Here is a 20,857-nt window from a genome sequence, read left to right on the forward strand (position 1 = left end):
CCTTTAATACAGTTCCTCATATTGTGATGACCCCCAACCATAAAATTGGTGTCTCGGTTCCTAAGACCATCGAAAATACGTGTTTTCCAATGGACTTAGGCAACCCCGGTGAAAGGATTGTTCGACCCCCAATGGGGTCCCGAACCACAGGTTGAGAACCACTGCTCTAGTATTCTTCCTTAGAACTTTTGAAAGGTTCTATTGTATGGCAACCAGAATGCATGTCTAAGGGTGTGGGCCACTGGTAAGGCTCATTGTGCTTAGACTGTTGTCACTGAACTTCTTCCTAGAATTAATATTTGAAGGTTTTGCAACTTTCTTTCTTAAAGGCACAGAATCAACATCGACAGAAGAAAACGAATCATCACACTGGATAACAGATTTGATTTTATTCGGAATGTTAACTAGACCTGTGTAGACAAACACCCTGTTTTATATAGGCAAATCTTGCAAACGCAAACACAATGGTTCTTTCTATGCTCTTGGCTTTGGATATATGTATAAAAAAAGGGGCTTTCTTCTTATTCAAAGAAAGCGTGGTTCAAAGATTCCTGTAATTAAGGAAGATCGTATTCTCAACTTTTCTCAAGGAAGTAACTGGAATGTACAAGATGCAGAACTTAGTTGTCACCGCAGCACAAAGCCACCAAAATCTTTTCGTAATCGCCCTTTGTTTCATCCTGCATGTGGAAAAAAAATGAAAAGAATTCATATCCAACAAAACCAGAGTAGTGCAATCATGTCCCTCCTGTTCATCTCACCCCTACTTATATTCTAAAGCTAAGTTCATGCACGATACACGATCCTGTCTCTACTTGTTTGGCTGCATCCACAGAAAATAAAAACTCAGTATTTTATGTGTGCTGAAGAATTACATTAAAAACTGGGCGAACACATGGTCTAAAGATTAATAAGGATAATAAAAAAAAATCGTAATCTTAATTATAAGATTAAGAACCGCAGTGGCGCAGTAGTTATAGTGCAGTATTGCAGGTTACTTCTGCTGACTATCGGCTGCCTGCAATTGGGTAGTTCAAATCCCACCAGGCTTAACTCAGCCTTCCATCCTTTCAAGGTCGGTAAAATGAGGACCCAGATTGTTTGGGGCAATAGGCTGACTCTGTAAGCTGCTTAGAGAAGGCTGCAAACCACTGTGAAGAGGTATATAAATCTAAGCGTTATTGCTATAATAGTCTCAATTATATTACTGTTACCCCCACCCAAATACAGTCACAATATATATAATTCTGTCAATGGAAATAAAAATCCTGGACTCCCGTTGCAAACCACAAAGCTACTTAGTTCTGGTTCTAATTCCTTAATCACAAAGTCTAATTCCTTAAACCCATGTTAGCCGCAAATAAAAGCAGAAATAACCTACCAAAATTGCCTGGCCGAGAGACACCCCATATTTTTGCTTGTAAAAACCTTTGATTTCATTCATGTCAATTTCAGCCCGTGACACCATAATTCTGTTCAGAGTTCTGGTACGGGTTCCGGAACCCTGTGGGATTGGGGGGGGGGGGGGAGAATAGAAATAAATTATTTTCATAATTCTTGAGTTTAAGAATTGGTTTATGAGATAATTTACACTTTCTTTGCCTTTATGATAGGTCTCCAGTCTTTCAAGAAGACAACAAAAGAACCATTTGTAACTCAGAAAACACCAAGGATACCACACCAAAGAGCTACCTCAGAGAACAAAAGTCCTTTGCATATTCATTCAGAAATAGACATCATAATCTTTCTGTCTGCACCCATATGAATGAAACTCAAGCCACACCTGTCTGTTCTAGAAAGTTCACACTCCACTGTTTACGCCACCTGAGTTTCTGTTAGAGGGGAATCTGTCTCCATGGAGTCAGAGAGTCCTTTTCTGATTTCAGAAAGGCCTCCACCATTGTAAGCAATATAATGAACCACTCCCAGATACTGTTTGACAGGCAGGTTATGAGATCTTGCATATTCCCAACAGCAAACATTTGTGTGCAATTCCAAAGGTGCTTTTTCAAACAGCAACTGCACTTTTGTTTGTTTTTTCCCTTGAAGATATTTTGCTTCTCATTCAGGAAGCTTCTTCAATTCTGACTGAATGGTAGGTGGGGAAGGGAAGGATTTATGTTCTTTGAAACCGTTATTTCTAACTTGTGCCCAAAATTGTCTGCCTTAACTGGAAATGTAGTACAAATGGATTATTCTCTTTTTCAAGAGAAAAGATCAGAAGATTGAAAATGTCATGTTTGTGTTGTTATACGCTTTTAAAACAAAGCCCCTTTCCTGGTGGTAACATTTCTTTTACCTTCATTGCTAGATACAGCTTCTCAGCAAAGAAAGCCGGTTTGCTCACAGCACATTTGACTGGAAATGAGAAAGAACCAAGATTATTTATGACCATAAATTAACAAAAGCAAGGTGCAAAGAAAGAAACACAATGTATTTTCCCAAAGTGTGCGATCTCATGAATAATTGCACATTACGGTTATATATAGCTAACAAAAGAATTGTGGCAGAACTGGGCAGAGAAGCAGGAAGGAAGAAACCTTTTTATGACTTTAAGAAATAATCTTGAACTGATTAGTAAAGTTTTATCCAAAATGTTAAAACACAGTTGGCAAAGAAAAGATAAAACAGATACATGCTCCTCTGTTTTGTTGATAAAACTGAATATTTCCCAAAGCTTATTTACATTTATTTATGTATTATTTATTTATTCTTTTTTTAAAAAAAACACCCATCAGATATTTTTATTTTCTTTCTTAGATTTACTAGTTTTCTTCTGGAAATGATTGTATAATAATAAGATAAGACTCTTTCTATCCTTTCATACTTTTGCATGTACCAAAACTCATTTACAGAATGACAAAAGTTTAACAAAACATAATACAAACTACTTGGTTGTTATTAACGTCACTGATTGACAATGGAAGGCAAGATCTAAGGCTGCTATGCCCTCCCCAGCTTCAAGGGCAACGTGTAGGACTGGAGTCTTATTAGGTTACTAAGAGGCAAATTAATTTGTTTCTATTTTTATAGCTGCTCCTCTCAAATAAGTGAGACTGGGGGGGGTGGGGGAAACCAGCAAAAACACACATACAAAAATGCAAAATGAATACACAGTCCGCAGCTGAGATCAAAGCAATAATAACTGGCAATAAAACCATATAGTGGCCCAAGTGACACGCTGACCTCCATGCCCAAGAACACAACGAGGGCATTCACAAGTCAAAAGGGTCAGGGCCAATCTGATCTCTAGGAGAATAACATTCCAGAAGGCATAATCTTGAGACCAAATTTAGGACAGAAGAGAGTTACATACCAATTGCCGTCAAGCAATTCTCAATGTCTCCTTTCAGCTCAAGGTCCAGGACTTTCTCCATATCATGTTTGCTGTAGTTCTGGTATCTCTTAAAAACTGAAACCAAAGAGGACAATTTGGAACAGATTGTTTCCCTAACAAGCACACAGGATTGGATTATGCTGCACGTATTTAATACTTTCCCCATCTATCAAATCAAGATTATAATCTGCTGTCCACTTTTAGAAAAGACAGAGACCACATGTGTTCTGGCCTAGGCTTCCCCAGCAGCATGAAGCCAAGTCCTCGTCCCGATAATCCCCTTTTATTTAATTTACAGTGAATTCCTCTCCAGCAAAATCCCGGCCCAAAGTTTTTCAAGATAATTCACAATTACCAATCTTTATCAGGCTTGGAGAGTGGCCAGGCCAATATCTTTCAGATGCTGCAATACTTGGCAAGAATGCAGGAATGAACTATTTGTCTCCTGCAAAGTCCCCTCTCCTTTTGCTCCTCTTTTATTCCCTATGGGAAGGGCCATTCACCGTCCACCTGTGACCATATCCAAGTTGACTCTTGTTCCTTAGCTGTTCCCTTCGTCTAGCAACTCTGTGCATGGGCACACTGCGAACAGGCTCCAGCTGTTCGTCTGCCTCACTGATTTCTGACTCCGAAGGCAGCTGATAACTGTCAGATGGCCCTGGCCCCATCTCTGCCTCTGAAGCAGAGCACTCATCAGTGCCTTCTCCAGACTCCAGGACTGGCCTATGTTCCTCCCCAACCTCCTCACTGTCCAAATCTGCTGCCAGTTCTGCTGACTACTGGCAGGCCACAACAACATGCCAGGCTTCTGAAAGCTATACAGACTCCTGGAATCCCAAATTATGTAAGTTTGACTTAAATAAGAAGGGCTGTGCACTCCATTTCTGGATTTAAATACAGGTGGTCCTCGACTTACAACCACAATTGAGCCCAACATTTCAATTGCTAAGCTAGACAGTTGCTAAGTGAGTTGGTGCTTTTTTAAGTGACTCACTCCAGTTTTTACATTAGTAACACAGTTGTTAAGTGCATTTGGCTTCTCCATTGACTTCGTTTGTCAGGAGGTTGCAAAAGATGATCACATGGACACTGCAACTATAAGAAATATGTGCCAGTTGTCAAGCATCTGAACTTTGATCACATGAACATGGAATGCTACAATGGTCATATGTGTGAAAAATGGTCATAAGTCACATTTTTCAGAGCTTTTGTAACTTATGCCGTTTCTTGCTTTCTGCTTACCCCTTCGAAGGTGTTGGTGACTTCTGGAAGTGAGAATGTCAATGAAAGCGTTAATATCCGTTCCTTTTTTTCTCTCTCCAGCCTCGTATAATTTCTATTACAATGAAAGAAGCCATTTCAAGAGAGAGATTCCAAAACATTAGAGATATAATAATCAGATTCAAGCAAAAGACTTTGTAACAGCATTCTTTTCAGAAGGTGTCAACTTGACCTCCAACTGTGGATGAAAGGCTTGAGAACCAGACCATTGACTGGGGTTATAACCACAGCAAAATCCGAACTCCAAAATTTTCAGCCCCATATCTCAACACCCTTCACCACTACATTAGCTCTCATATGGGGGTGACTCTGAAAACTCAGTGATGTGTGTTAAGTCTACTCCAAAGAAAAATCTATCTGGTTTCAGGTACAACAGCTATCATTTTGCCAGTATGAAAAAGAAGAGTTTCCTTTGATCAGCTGATGGCTGATGGCTGTCAATGTGTACCTCCCAAAATGTACCTCCCAAAAACTCAGTAGTTATTGATACTAATTTAATGTCCTGATTATCCCTCCAGGGGTGGGTTCCGGCAGTCACTACTGCCGGTTCGCTCATGGGTGCATTGCTTGCGCATGCATGCACAGTGCAATAAAAATTGCTCTGCGCATGTGCAGAAGCAAAAACCAAGATGGTGTCCCCTATGGCACCACTCGTAGAACCGGTTCAGGGGCGTGGCAGGCCTAGGTCACTGCCGGTTCAAGGCCGCCAAACCACTACTGGTTTGGCCAAACTGGTAGGAACCCACCACTGGTTCACTCCCTGAGGATTTCCCGCAACTAATGGACACATGAGGAAGTTAATCACATTCAGGGACTAGATTCAGCTCCTCATTTACCGACCCCAGCAAGGCACAGCTGGATAGCAGCTAATGTTAAAGGATTAAAGGCTTCAGCATAAGTCCTACCCTCTGACATTTTGATGTGCATTATTCCCTATTTCATTTGTCTACATAGGCATGTGTTTCCTGCAGGATCTATCACTTCCTCTCTTGGCATGCAATTCTAATACACTTCTTGAACAGATGAGTTTATATGAGCCATCCAAGAAACATAAGATGGTTCCTAGAAAGGATCAGCCACTGACCAACTGGGAAAAGCAATGGCAGGAAGTAAATCCCCCAACAAAGATTCGTTACAGGAAGCCCATAGGTGCCACGTCCTTTTGCTTATGCCTTTTGGTGGCTGTAAAATTTAAAGTGGTCTTGTATCCAATACTTCTGCTGGGAAATGTCTGTGGAGATTCTCAATCATACAGGCCATAGTTGTCCTAAAAATGCTTTTTCCAAAAGGCAACTGGACTTTCTTGGGTTTTTTTTCCTTTGAAAACATTTCGCTTCTCATCCAAGAAGCTTATTCAGTTCTGTAATAAAGAAGCTTCTTGAATGAAAAGCAAAATGTTTTCAAAAGGAAATAATACAGGAAGTCCAGTTGTCTTTTGGAAAAAAGCACCTTTGGGACATTCTGCTGGGAAATGCAGCTTCCATATCCTTTCTTCCCTGGGAAGATGGGAGGAGTGCTTGGAAGGGATTCACTTGCCTGAAGGAAGTCTCGTTTTTGACAAGCAAGGCAAAACAGACATCAAAAGTAGCAATAAGTATTCCTTACCCTTGCGTCATTGTCTACCAACTCTTCATTCACATGTGGATTTTCATTCCGGTCACCCTGAAACAAATCAGTCTCACTTAATTCAATATTGCATACCAGAATCACAGATCATTCCTGAACCAATATGACTTCTGAACATCATGGAGTAATACAAACCTTTGCTAAGGCAACCAAAGCCTTCTGAAAATCTCCAGAAGTGTCTGAGACAATGTCTTTGGCGAGATCTCTCTTAAAAGCTGCAGAAGAGCAAACATATTGAGAAAAGAGTTTCAAATGCAAGCATTAGCCATAAATTATTTTCTTCCTTACATAAGGGCTTCTACATTTTTACTCAATTCCTTTTGTAATCTCCTCGGGCTTGCATTTTTAAATCATTGCTTAGATTTCACAAGGCAAGATGTAAATGATACCTTGAAAGCTTTCCATGAGAAATTCCAATTTTATCTTCATTGGAAAACTTGCAGGTTATCATAAACATGCCAAGTTGTTTTCAGATGTTCAAAAACAGAATACGACTTTACAGATGTTCTATTCCTTCTTGTACATTAGTCTGACATTAGTTTTTATCTTCAATTGGTAAAAATCTTCTAGAATTTAGGGTTCTAAAAATCCTTACAAATTATCAGCTGGGTTTTTTTTTGTTCAGGTGTGCCATAAACCAGATATATAACTTCAACTGTATCAACACATGACTACCAAAATGCTTTATATTATTAGCTGAAGAGGCATTAACAAAATAGATCTAAGGTGTTGTTTTTTTAAGGAGTAATTTACCTTCTTGATACTGTCTGCTGATGTTTCTAATTTCATTATTATTCCTTGATGCCAGAATCTCAATTAAGATATCTTCATCTGTTCCAAGCCCCTGTTTGGCAATAAATCAATATACATAAGCAAAGCTTTATTTCAGGCAGATGCAAGAAACCTTTGGCTATAAAATGTTACTGAGCTACAATTCCAGCTTTTATGCCCTTGCTGGAAATATTAGTTCACCTATAGCTACCTGGATGACAGGACACAATAATGGAATCTTGAACTATGAAGATTAACATGGGGCTGGCTTTCATTGTATATTGTCATGTCCTTATTACCATCCATTTAGACTACTGCAATGTGCTCTACATGGGACTGCCTTTAAAGACCACTTGCAGTGGTCAAAATGCAGGGGCTCAGCGATTGCTGATAGGTTCCTCTTAGACTATTCTGGAGACCCTGGACAGGGTCTCTATTAGTTTCTGAGTGCAATTTTAAGTGCAGTTTTAATCCATAAAGCCTATTCTGGCTTGACTCCTTACTTGCAGGACTGTATTTCTCCACTGAAGTTGTGCCAAATGATCCAATGATATTTGGGGAAGCAGCAGGTACTTTTTTTATTTTCAGGAGGTCAGAGATCTAAAGTCCAGAAGTGCGATCCCCCACCCACCCATTCCTCTGGAATGGCAGCTCAATTGACTCTGACATTATCTATTTTCCAGATTAATTGAAGATGGAACTTTCCCCGAAAGCACTAGAAGTGTGGCACTACTTGACTTCTGTCAATGGTTTCTTTTAGGTATTTTGATACCTTACTATGTATTAGTTTTTATTTTTGTTGTAAACCACAGATAATTTAGATTGCCGCATTATCTAAATCTGACACATGTTATTCTGTTTTGAGGACACTATGGAAAAGACTCTAAAGCTTATCTTCTTTTTTGACTGTCATCATTTGTCAATACGACCCCATCGTTTCAAAGGAAGAATAATTCTATATTGCTCTCCAATGCAGGTAACTCTTAATTTCTTCTAACTGTGAAACTGACTTGTCAGATAAATTGCCTTGTAATTTCCAAGACGTTTATTCTTGTAATATGCCAAGATCATATTAATGGTACTGAAATATTTTGAGAGAAAAAGAAAGGAAAAGAGAAACAAAGAACAGAATGAATTGGATGGATCAACGTAAGCTGTTTTGAAGGAGGTTTGTTTGGGAACGACAAAGAAGAAATTTGTTGAAATGGACTGATTCCACACACCGGAAAACAATTACATTAATTGCACATATTCTAGATTCTTTCTGTCCTTGATCACTTCACTATGGACTTTGGGAATTCTTAACACCTACCACTTAATAGAACTCGGAGGACCAAGTGGGAATTCAGCCCAAAGCAGTTTGCATTGTACTGAACCATGTGGTTACACACACATACACACACACACACCTTATATTGGCTATATATTTACAGTGCAATCATCATGGAACTCCTTCAGCTTCTTGATTGAGCACATGACAACTTCCAGCAAACATACTAAGCCAAGAGTGTCCAATCTTGGTAACTTTAAGAATTGTGGACTCCAACTGCTGAAATTTCCCAGCCATTGGCTGGAGAATTCCAGGAGCAAGTCCACAACTCTTAAAGTTGCCAAGGTTGGGACCCCTGCTTTAAATGAGAAGATTTCTCTCTCACTCATATCCCTTTAGTATAATGTCCACCCTTGAAAGACAAGCATACCTTCATAGAGTATCTAAGCTCGTCAGCATCAAATTGGGCAGGAGTTTTCAGCATAGCCACAACAACATCTTCTAGTTCACCTTTGAGAGCTTTTTTCAAAGCGTCTTCCAGAGACTATGAGAAAAAACAAATGTATAACAACTCTGTATAGAACTTATTCAAATGATAAAACAGTATTTTCCAAACACACAAGAAAATGTTCAATACCAAACCATGTATAAAGACATCATTCTTCCTGCCTCAAGGAAAAAGCAGTTGGTTTACATTTTTTTTAATATGTACATACTCCCTTGTCTTTTGTACTCTGGACATGCCATAATCTCCTAAATAAAGCTCGCCGTTACAGAACAAACAGTTCCAGTAGATTTGTTGAAGTCCTTTTTAATTTATCCTTGTAAAGTGGCTTTTCTTTGCTCATTCTGTTCACACCATTCACAGGTGGGGCTTACCTGCTTGTAACTGGATGATACAGGTTCTATTTTTAAAAAAAAATAGGAGACAAAAACCCCATTTTCAAGAAGAGACTGGACAGCCATTCATCTGAAATGGTATAGCACAGTGATGGCTAACCGTTTTGTTGTTGGGTGCCAAAAATGCAAGCGTACACTCATGATAATGCATGCGCAGGCCGGAACCCATAATGCAAAGCGTGCCCCCCACATGCGCATGCACAAAAAAAAAACCTGCGTTCACCCGCCATGTGTGTCGCCTCCAAGCTGAGCTTGGTATTTTCTCCGGGGGGGGGCAGCAAAGGCTGTTTTTGCCCTCCCCAGGCTCCAGGAAAACCTCCAGAGCCTGGGGAGGGCAAAAACGGCCTCCCACAGCCCTCTGCAAAGCCAAAAATAAGCTGGCCGGCACGCGCATGCGTGCTGAAACTGACAGCTCGCGGCTCACATATCTGACAGCAGATATGGCTCCGCATGCCACCTGTGGCATGCATGCCATAGGTTTGCCATCATGGATATAGCATGTCCTGCTTGAGGAGAATGCTGGACTAGAAGACTTTCAAAATCCTTTCCTATTATTCTATATTCTACAATGAAGCTCCTCAAACCCGAATCAGAACCATGAGGGTCAACTGGAAGCTATACCTCTCCTCCCACCAATATTAAAAAGCTAGTGTGCTTTATGCAGCCTGTTTTTAGAAGTCATGTTCCAACCATCAACATGGTAATGAATTTAATATTGTATTTATTCATCTCAGCCGTTCTTTCTCAAACTTGGCAATTTTAAGATGGGTGGACTTTGGGAGTTGAATTCCACACCTCTTAAAATTGCCAAGTTTGAGAAAGACCGATTTAATCATACATAATATGCTAAAAGTGAAAAGTATCTATGCAAGGTATGTACTAAGGAAGTTACCTTGCCATGTGCCTGTTGATAAGCCCCTTTGATCTGCTGTCGTTGGCTATTGGTTCTTTTGGTCAAAATATTGATGATGCCATCTTCATCAACTCCTAAATCATGAATGAGAAAAAAATTCATTAATACAAACATAATCAATTCAATCCATACTACAACCAATGCATCAAAAGGTAACACTGTTGCTCAACCGAGTTATCAACAAGATTGTTTTCATCAAGATATTTGTTGATTGGCTGAAAGTCTTCTTTTTTTTTAATTCCTTCCAGCAGTACGTTGGAAAGAGAAATATGTCACGGGATATTGGATTCTGTCCAGCTGAAGAACAACTTTCTAGGTTTAGTGTTAGGTTTATTTGGATTTATATGCCGCCCTTCTCCAAAAGGACTCAGGGCGGTGTACAACATTAAAAACACACATCACAAAAGTTAAAAAAGATTAAACCCATTTCCAAAAAGACCAAACCGATTTTTTTTTAAAGAAACAATACATTTAAAATAAATTTAAATTAACATTAACATTAACAGGCCAGGCCGGCTTGCTGGAAAAGCCAACTTTTTAGGGCGCGTCGGAAGGACCGGAGGTCAGGGATTATGCAGAGCTCTGGGGGCAGCTCATTCCAGAGGGAAGGCGCTCCCACAGAGAAGGCTCTCCCCCTGGGGGTCACCAGCGGACACTGTCTGGCCGACGGCACCCTGAGGAGGCCAACTCTGTGGGATCGTACTGGACTAGAATGGAACTAGATTTTGGTATGAGGTGAAGAAGCCTCCAAAGATAAGTTTAGGTTTAAACATGATCCAGGTTCTACTAGAGGCTCTGAAGAAAAAAGTCCCACTAATTCATATTCTTGAGACTATCACAGATACATCCATTCTAAACCATCCTCTCTCTTCCTTGCTGGTCACATGACTAAGAGTATTTTTAAGAGGTTGGAAAGAATTCCAGAAGTCACATTCTGCCTGCTTTTCCTAACATTTTAAGAGGAAATGCTTCAGGGGTGGGATTCAATTTTTTTTACTACCGATTCTGTGGGCGTGGCTTAGTGGGCATGGTGTGGCTTGGTGGGTGTGCCAGGAGAAGGATACTGCCCATTCCCTCCCTATCAGCTGTGACATGGGAGGCAGAGAATAGATGGGGGCAGGGCCAGTCAGAGGGGTTATTTACTGGTTCTCCAAACTACTCAAAATTTCTGCTACCGGTTCTCCAGAATTGGTCAGAACCTGCTGAATACCACCTCTGAAATGCTTGCTAACTGCTCTCATATGCCTCTATTCTCTCTAAATGCTTAAAACTACTCTTCATCTCATCATCATTTAGGTCACAGGTGCCCAACCTTGGCAATTTTAAGACTTGTGGATTTCAACTTCCAGAATTCTCCATTCAACCCTATTGGCTAGGGAATTCTGGGAGTTAAAAATCCACAAGCCTTAAAATTCCCAGGGTTGGACACCCCAGATTTAGGGAAATGATTTCTTGTAAAGCATTGCAACATATGGCCTCTTGTTGAATGGGATGGTCCGTGTGACACCTCAAGGAAAAAGGAAACAGAAGTTGTCAAGAAGAAAAATGACAGCATGATTTGAACCTATCCTGCTGCAATTTTGACTTTGCTGAAACTGTCTCAATCTACCGTTCCACAAGATGCTTAGGAAAAAGCACACAAAAATGTGGGTGCATTTTTGGGTGGACCTTTCTTTTAAAAATGGGCTAAATTGGCATTACCACTGGAGAAATCAGAATCTGAGCAAAAATCAGCATTTACATTCACAGATTTGATCTTTCCTTCCTACCTTTAGCAGTTATGGCTTTGTTTAGTGCAGCCGCATCAGATGAAGGATCAAAACTGGGATAAGCATGGACTGCTGACCCAGTTTTTGTATTTTTCTGTTAAGAATAAATTGAAAAATTAAAACATTTCATTTGCTTTAAAATTGAAAATCTTTCCTTGCCCAAATCTTCCAAGGTACATTCAAAAATAATTATTAGATGAAAACTAAATGATAACCCGGATGACGCAATGATGGAAACCCATTTTCACCATTTGTAAGGGAATATGCTAAGAGGCACTCATTATAATAAATAATTATAAAGCGATAATGTGTTATTATTACAGCTGACTCATTTGAAGAGCAGCATGATCTTGGCACTGGTGCCTGCTTCTGCATGAGCTTACAAATTCTATGAATGCAAAATCTTCCCTTTTTTAATGTTAGCAAGTATAGCTATTCCATAGTAATAGTATTTAGAAACTATATCAAAAACTATATGCAGGTAGTCTTTGACTTACAACCATTCGTTTAGTGACCGTTCAAAGTTACAACGGCACTGAAAAAAAGTGACTTAGGACCATTTTTCACACTTACGACCGTTGTTGCATGCATCCCCATAATCATATGATCAAAATTTGGATGCTTGGCAAAGAGCCATGCAGTGGTGATAATGCAGTATTGCAGGTTAACTCTGCCGCCTGCCAGTAGTTCAATCCTGACTGGCTCAAGGTTGACTCAGCTTTCCATCCTTCCGAGGTGGTCAAAATAAGGACCTAGATTGTTGGGGGCAATACACTGATTCTGTAAACCACTTAGAAAGGGCTGTAAAGCACTGTGAAGTGGTATATAAGTCTAAGTGCTATTGCTGTTGACAATTGGCATGCATTTATCATGGTTGCAGTGTCCTGGGGTCATATGATCACCTTTTGTGACCTTCTGACAAGCAAAATCAATAAGAAAGCCAAATTCACTTAACAATCGTGACACTAATTTAACCACGGCTGTGATTCATTTAACAATTATGGCAAGAAAGGTTATAAAATGAGACAAAACTCACTTGACAACTGTCTTGCATAGCAATGGAAACTCTGGGCTCAATTGTGACCATAAGCTGAGGACTACTTGTAGAAGTGTTTATTTTAGGAAGTCAGCTAAACACTGCCTCAGTATTTTGAAACTCTTTTCTTGATCTCAGAAAGGAAAAGATGACTCCCAAATCTCTTTGGGAGTGTTTGCCTCACCATTGCTAAAAGCCAGTAGAGTTCATTTCCTACTATTCTGAAGTGAAAAGCATATCAGATCTGTAAGGTAAGTCCTAAGAATAAGTTTAACACCATTTAAAAAGAACATCGCCACCTATTCCAATACCAATGAGGAGAAAATGAGACAGTCTGCCTTTCCCAGGTGTGAGCCACAAGCTTGACTTTTGGCCTTGTGGCTCAAAAAATATGAAATGCATTTATTTACAAATGTTATGCTAATTTCAAATTTAAATTAATTGTGTTAAATTTAAATGCATGCGTAAAAGGATTGGACAAAGGCTGCTCATACCAGAATTTATCCGTAAAGTATCAGTTGTAGAATAGGAGGAAAAAAACCTCCTATCATTTATGTGGGGAATTGAACACATTGATTATTCAAAGAAGGAGCAAAAGAAACTGCTAGAAAGAAAAAGGAAGAGCTATGGGCTGTTGGTCTGAGCTCCAAGCTTGGCAATTTGGTCACAAATGTTTCATCACCAGTGCACTATGAATTGTGCTTGCCTGCGACGCACAAGCCCAATTCAAAGCGCATTGACGATGTCTCCTCAAATGGTGATGAAATATTTGTAACCAAATGGCCAAGCTTGGAGCTCAGACCAACAGCCCAACTACCAACCCGAGCTACTTATAATCAAATACATTTCAGAAAGAACTATTTCTGGTTGATACTCTTCCCTGTAGCATCTTATGACAGCTCCCATTCATTTAACTATACTTCCAACATTCCTTTGTAAAGTCAAATTGATTAGTTGTTAGAGAAACTTACAATATATTGTGGTTCCTCATCGTCCATAAACCTGGCTTGCTTCAGGAATTCTGATACAAAGGCCATCTTGATTCAACTTTCTGCAAAGGGAACAGATGGAACAGAATGAAGTGACAAACTATTCCCCCCCCCTTTTTTTTTTTCTTTATTTTGCTTTTTTATTCAGTAGGGGAAAGGCCTTTTACCTGTTTTAGACATTTTAATAATTAGAAAAGTTGAAGAGGGTTCCTCTCTCCCTTTCCAAAAGAGAAACCCAAATTCCAGAGGGCACCAGATTGGGAAATAGCATCGTTTACTGATTTATTCTGCCCTGTTACTGGAATTAGGAGAGGAATGATCAGTGGTTAAAAAGAACCCACTAAGCGAACTGAGGCTACGACTTGGACTAGATCTTAAGATCTTCTTGGTTTCAGCCATGAATAATTTTATTAAAGTATTATTAAGAACATACCATTTCATATCTTTTTCGGAACAAAATGTTTTGCATTAGCAAATTTTGCTGTTGTTTATAAATTCCCCCCCAACACTTGACCTATCTAGGGCAACAATTGATGCCTCTTTTAGGAAGTGCAGAATTGTGCTGCATTTCTGAAGGCATTTTACCATCTATTTACAAGACTTAAATGTCCACCTAGCTCACACAGTGACTCTAAGTAGCTCACAACATAAACCATAGCTAAAAACATACCCTTCCCCCAGGCACTAGACCAAACATCATCACAGGTCAACCCCACAATCCTAGTCCGATGCTTGGAGAAAGAGCCAGGTCTTCACAGTCCTCCAGAAGGCTAGAAAGGTTGGCGACCTCTAATTTCTGGTGGGAGGCTATTCCAAAGACCTGGAGTGATGACCAAGAAGGTATGCCTCAAAGGTCCCATCAAGGAGACCTTAAGGGAGGAGACCTGGAGCTCACCCACCCTATCTGAATGGCAGATACCATCTGGGAGAGGCAGTCCTGCAAGTAATCTAGGCCTGTGCCATATAGGACTTTAAAAGTAATAACTGGGACCTTAAATATCCCCTAGAAAGCAACTGGAAGCCAGTATAGCTCATGCAATGGTGGTATGACTTGGATGATCCCCAGGACACCTAAAAGTGTATGTGCTGCTACATTCTGGACTAGTGCAGATTTCTGATGTCTTCCAGGGCAGCCTGATTAGAGCGCTTACGGTAATCCGAATAGGAGGTAATTAAGACAGAAGGCGACTGTGAGAAGCCCCTCAGTTCGGGAATGGGCATAATTGGTGCAGAAGACAGGTTTGAGCCAATGCCTCTCTAGCACTAATAATGCTACTTATTTTGGGTAATGAAATATCACAACCAAGCTCAGACAATACATTCATTCATTCTCTGGCCATGTCTACCACCTCTTCTTCCAGCAGGAGTTGTGAGTCCAAGAGGAGTCCCAAATTGCTCCCCAGATCTGTACAGGGGAGTGTTGCCATATCCAGAATCAGAAATGTCAATCACCTGATTCCAGGGACCAAAAACCAAGGGGCCAGTCCACCTTGCCAGCATTCCAACCAGCTTCAGGCCTTTACAGCTCTAAGCTCTAAACTAGCACCTGAATAAAATCACTTGCTGATGGTGTAGACACACATAATTGGTTAACATCAACATCCTGATGATACCAAACCCCATGCCAGTGGATTACCTCTCCCAGCAACTCCAGGTGGATGTTAAGTAGGAGGAGAGAGAGCCTTGAGCACACCAAATGGCTGGACCTCTCCTCCCCACAATAGCACTGACAGGTACTAGCCACAGGAAAAGGAGATGAATCAGTACAAAAAAGTACCCAGCCTCCAGTCCCTGGAGCAGGTCCAGCAAAATACCAGCTCAACTAATCCCTGAAACTCAACTTCACAAAGAGAGCTTGCATCTAGCTATGTCCAGGGGCCGCTCCCCTAAAGGCTACTCGAGATTCAAGAATAACAGCAGCTAGGCCAGCAGCCCCGCCCCAGAGTCACAACTGGTGTCACACTTGAAACTTGTGAGAGTATGTTTCTGGGGAAGAAGACCCACATCTACCACCAACCAGATTTTGATAATGCAGGCCAGATCAGTTCTCTCATCCGTAATCAGCTGAGTTAAGCTTTATTGCAGGTCGACCTGGCATTAAGCAGGGGCAGCTGGAGTGCAGGGCCTCCAAGGCTGTGAAGACTAGGTTTTGATGCTGACCACAGCGGCCTGGAAAACAAGTGTTAGCTGCCCGGTTGGCCTTCCCCAAGAATGGCCTGCCTGCTGCATCCCATATCTCCTTATCCAGTTACTATCTCACTGTCAATCCCTGCGCACAGCCTTCCTACTACCTCTCTATTTCTGAAACAATCTCAGCTGGTAGAATTCCCAGAACTTTTCCTGCACACAGCCAGAAGTCCAAGGTGGATGTGATCCTAAGCCTGCCCTAGGATCCCAACTCTTGGGGAGTCCATTCCGGTCCTAATTCCAGGAGGAAAATAATGGAGACTTCCCAGTATAGCCGCAGCTGATCCACATAGTTGGTCAGGTGACCATCACAAGATTTAGTTTCATTCCCGCTGATGCTATGAGTGTATTGATATATTATAACTACACCCACTGTAAGATCCAGCCAACTTGTACATTTCTTGGACTGCTTTCTGGACCACTACAAACCTTTGATACTAGCTGCAGAAACACTTTTGGAATTACAGTTAAATTGCATGATTGCATAAAATAGGAGGCTCAATCTTAACCTGACTAAAATGAGCATAATTCAACAAACTGAAAAGTATTTAAGAAAATCTTTCTAAGATTTCTACCTATTTCCTCAGAAGTACTGAGTTCCATCTCATTAATAAGTGCATTTCAGATTCAGCTGGGTATGCAGGTTCATTCCAAATGAAGGGACACTATATTTTCCCTGTCATTACGCAGGACAAATTAATCCTCAGGTCACTCTTGTTTGATGGCCAGAGGCAGCAGAACCTTGAAAAACCTGTCTCTCCCCCCCTCCGCCCCCCACAAATTCCTGAAAAAACTCTTAAGAAGGAAGAAAAAGCAGTATCTACTTCTGAATATACTTGTGAAAAATAAAAAGACTCTGAATAACATACTGCAGTTCTTACATTCCTATGTTAAAAATAATTACCAACAAAAACTTAATTAAACTGAGTTGCCTTTTTGGAAAAAAAAGTCCTATTTTATTTTTGCTGCAAAGGAATAAACATTTAACAGTTGAGAAATGGTTAAGCAAGCTTTCCTTAACCACAGCATGTATTTTTTTTATTGAAAAAAAGTTTCCACATAGGGCACTGGGCGCATTTTTTCCCTCTTAACTCATACTTTGGCAGATAAAAATAATCCTGCTTTCTATGGTAACGGAAAAGAACAGGAAGAGGGGGAAAATGCACAGTTATTTACAATTAAGCTACCGACTGTTACAAACAATTTTAACTCCATGAAGTTTATGCAGTTTTAAACGCCTTCTACTCCCTTACTGGAAAATACAGACAAGAGAAACAGATATAAACTTACATGAATAGTCTTATAGCTCTACATTGACTTAGAAATAAGTTCAAGTAGTTATACTCCAGAGTAAATAAGAAGCTACATACTTATAAAACTATCAGCAAAGGACAAATATCAAAAGAGCCATACCTTTCCCTTTTCCAAAACTCAAAAACAATATTTTCCAAGCTGGGAAATGAGTCTGTGGAAACTTTTGAGTTGCGGTTCCTACTTTTATAGAGCCATCAGGAAGCCACACCTAGCAACAGTGCTCACTACTAAAAGCCTCGTGATTGGTTGCTCTGAAGGCTAAATACAGGACTTACTTAGTCAAAAGATAAGCCTTTCAAACAAACTATCCACTCGCTTAAAGAAACTGAGTTCTGAGCTAATGCAGAAACTGCTGAAGGTCGGGGAATAAATGTTGTGTAATGTTCTTGGGGATGCCTTGAAGGCAATGGCATTTAACTGTTGAAATGCTTTGATAAGTTATTGCAATATACTGCATGATTTATAATTCAACATATAGACAAATGCTTGCATAAGCTTACTGTAAGGTAGGCTAGTCTGTTACAACTGATATTCAGGATGATTTCTGGATAACCTCCCAGGCTTTTCGCTACATAATATAGAGTTCCCCCCTTTTTTTGTATTTACCAGATATATACAAATTGCAGCTGATTCAGTGTAGAATTTATATTTTGATTCTCCAAAGAAGCTTTAGCTATTTAGGTCATACCAACATATGACAAGAGTATGTACCAGCATCATTTCTATAAGCAGTCCTTGAATTTATCACCAAAATTGGGACCAGAACTTCTGTTGATAAGCAACATGGATGTTAAGTGAATTGTCTCCGATTTTATGATCTTTTTGCCATGATTGCGAGTGAATCACACAGGCATTATTCGAATCTGGCTTCATCCACTGATTTTGTTTGTTAGAAGCCAGCTGGGCTAGGTCACAAATGGAGATTACATGACTTCAGGGTGCTGCAACTGTCATAAATGTGCAATGGTTGCCAAGTGCCGGATTTTTGATCATGTGACTATGAGAATGCTCCAATGGTTGCATGAGGACACATAATGAAAAAAAGTGTTAATTTTACTTTTTTTCAATCCGTGATAACTTTGAACAGTTGCTAAACTAATGGTTGTAAGTCGATGACCACATGTATTGAAAAAGTTGGTTTCGCACAACATTATATTAACCCTGGGAAACTATGAGGCTACAGCATAGGTATACAAATGCTGCAGGTTTTGTCCAGATCAACTTTAATCAGGATATCCATCAATTACATAGGATTTCAATTTCCACAATTCCCATGTGCCATAATCTTTAACCTGAAAAATATGAGGTTGATGGCTAATATATCTAAGATATAACAAGTTGGGGATGTTTATTCAAGATCACACACCAGAGGTGGGTTGCTACCAGATCAGCCCAGATCGGCCGAACCGGTAGTAGCAGTGGCAGGAGGCTCCACCCACCAGCCCAGACACTTCTTTGCATGCGCAGAAGCATCACGCATGAGCGCAAGTATGCACGGGGACACGCCCGAATCAGTAGTAACAAAATTGGCAACCCACCACTGTCACACACCCATTATCACCAAGACATCTTGGTATCTCACAAACCATTCAAGTATAGAACTCAACCCACTTTTCTTTTACCACTTTTTAGAAGCAAGATGGGATTTGTTGTTTTTGTTTTTGTTTTCTGTAAAATATGAAGTTAAAAATGCTTGAGCTACAAAACTGTAAAAATGGAGAATGGTTGCTTATGAGCTCCTAAATTAGTGAAATCTTACCCTATCCAATATAAGTGGAATAGAAAAAAAAAAACCTATAGCTAAAGCTAATAACAATTGTCACCAAAAGTTCTAGGACAAATCCCCTTAGCCGACTTGCCACGGCCAATTTGCCATGAGACAACAAGTTACACTCATACCTAAGAAATGATGGAATAAAATCATTAAATGAAGGATCCAAAAGGAGGGACAAAATGAAATGTGAATGACAAAAATTAAAACATTTTTAAATTTTATTTTAAATAATTAAATTGAATTGTTGAATTGTCCCATGGCAAATTGCCCCATTTTGCTGTTACCATTCCTTCATCATTATAGGAAATATGGAGCGCTGTAAGATTTTTTTCATGGATAGGTAAAGAAAAGGCACCCAATTAGCTATGTTCTTGTCTGTCTGTCTGTCTGTCTGCCTCTCTCTCTTTTTCCTCTTCCCTCCCTCCTCCCCCTCTCTCTCTCTGTCAAATGGGCAACTATCACTTGTAAAAAGGACAAATATTATGTCATTTTGGCAGTATGTAAAAATATAAGCTCAGGGAAATATGAGTTCATCCCCACACCATCATTTCCAAACTTCATCTTTTACCCCAGAGAATTTTTAAAGCAGCAGGATCTAGAACAAGAAAGTATCAGATCTTGGATGAAAAAAAGCAGCCATGGAAGAAAAAAGATCAATCAAACCTCAGAAGCTTCTCCTTTCTAATTCTAATTTTCTGGAAACAGAGCTAAGGTGGGTGTATAGCTTTAAGGAAGACATGACCGCTTCACCCTAGGCCTCTTCAAGTGTTATGACTCATGTAATAATAACAGTGCAATCTCTGTTAGAAAATCAGCAGGCATTGGACTGCAAGACCTCCGTCTTGTTCCTCTTATGTTCCCAACAACCTACCATAACTCTTCCATGTGAGCAAGTCAGAATGTTTAAAGGATGAAGAATAAAGGATGTTTAATGAAAATGCACAATTGTAGTGCAAAATTGTGGCTGAACAAGTTTTTTAATGTGCAAGAAGCTGAAGCTACACTTATATTATTGTTGAATTAATGTATAGTAAAACGTTTCAAAATTGGTTTTGTTGGTTGCAACAGAGGAGTGAAGTTAAATCCTTTTCCATCACCATGATTCTGTTCCAAGTTATTTGCTGGATGAGACACAGTTGGAATGATGCACATTTTCCAAGTATGAGCAGGAAACTGAGACAGCAGCAAAGACTAAAAGCAATCTCTTTTCTTCTCACTTGAGTTATCATTGGTATCTCCTCCCCTTTAGCCAACTTTTTCTAAGGATGTGGTTAATGCTAAGTAAACTCTAATGAAAGAAAAATAAAAGGCCAGATTCAATCTACACAAAGCTAGTGGACATGATTAATTTATAGCACAGTCCTAGAGGTATCTAAACATGCAAAGCTGGAAGTTGTGTGTAGAATTGCGGGTGTGTAAAAGGTTTTCCCAAACTCCTATCTAAGTCACCTGTAGACCTATTTAAAGTTGAATAGATGCATTTTGGATGCCGAATCTTTATGTTTGTTAACAATCTAACAAACAAAGCTTAAAGCCGCCTGAATCTGAAAGAACAAAAAAAAACATCCTAGAAAAAGATACCTGCAGGAATCAAGCTCATCTATTCTATCTATCTTTTATTATTACCTAAATATATTCTAGAGCAGGGATGGGAAACAATAGCCCTTTTATGGCCTGTGGACTTCAACTC

The 20,857-nt window shown here is 39.8% G+C and overlaps 2 protein-coding genes across 8 annotated transcripts in view; one reads left to right on the plus strand and one right to left on the minus strand.

The window, feature by feature from the left end:
• Nucleotides 1-374: 374 nt before the first annotated feature.
• ANXA1 (annexin A1) lies at nt 375-17,630 on the minus strand. The gene is made up of 13 exons (XM_081945141.1): nt 17,493-17,630; nt 13,875-13,954; nt 11,868-11,961; nt 10,078-10,172; nt 8,716-8,829; nt 6,998-7,088; nt 6,380-6,459; nt 6,224-6,280; nt 4,580-4,673; nt 3,317-3,412; nt 2,300-2,358; nt 1,382-1,504; nt 375-680 (listed from the first exon to the last, which is right to left on the minus strand). The coding sequence occupies exons 2-13, from the start codon at nt 13,938-13,940 to the stop codon at nt 621-623; spliced, it is 1,029 nt and encodes a 342-aa protein (XP_081801267.1). The 5' UTR covers nt 13,941-13,954; nt 17,493-17,630; the 3' UTR covers nt 375-620.
• A 61-nt stretch (nt 17,631-17,691) lies between these two features.
• LOC309388111 (uncharacterized protein) overlaps nt 17,692-20,857 on the plus strand; it is a 47,704-nt gene continuing 44,538 nt past the window's right edge. For 2 of the 7 annotated variants that reach the window (XM_081945133.1, XM_081945129.1), the window contains exons 1-2: nt 17,717-18,187; nt 19,741-19,879. Coding sequence is in view for 2 of the 7 variants with exons in the window: in XM_081945132.1 (XP_081801258.1) it covers nt 17,734-17,751 (18 nt within the window). In the remaining 5 variants the exon portion in view is untranslated. Of the gene's footprint in view, nt 18,188-19,740; nt 19,880-20,857 lie in introns of all 7 variants that reach the window. The other 5 variants (XM_081945135.1, XM_081945128.1, XM_081945134.1 and 2 more) reach the window with 4 other exon arrangements.

The sequence above is a fragment of the Natrix helvetica genome (assembly GCF_964273705.1).
Source record: "Natrix helvetica genome assembly, chromosome: 2".
NCBI classification, from domain to species: Eukaryota; Metazoa; Chordata; class Lepidosauria; order Squamata; family Natricidae; genus Natrix; species Natrix helvetica.

Coding starts and splice junctions, on each gene's coding strand:
- ANXA1 (XM_081945141.1), bottom strand. CDS start 13,940: ATGGCCTTTGTATCAGAATTCCTGAAGCAAGCCAGGTTTATGGACGAT. Junction 10,173..11,867: donor CAAAGCCATAACTGCTAAAG/GTAGGAAGGAAA, acceptor TTCATGATTTAG/GAGTTGATGAAGATGGCATC. Junction 6,281..6,379: donor CTTTGGTTGCCTTAGCAAAG/GTTTGTATTACT, acceptor GATTTGTTTCAG/GGTGACCGGAATGAAAATCC.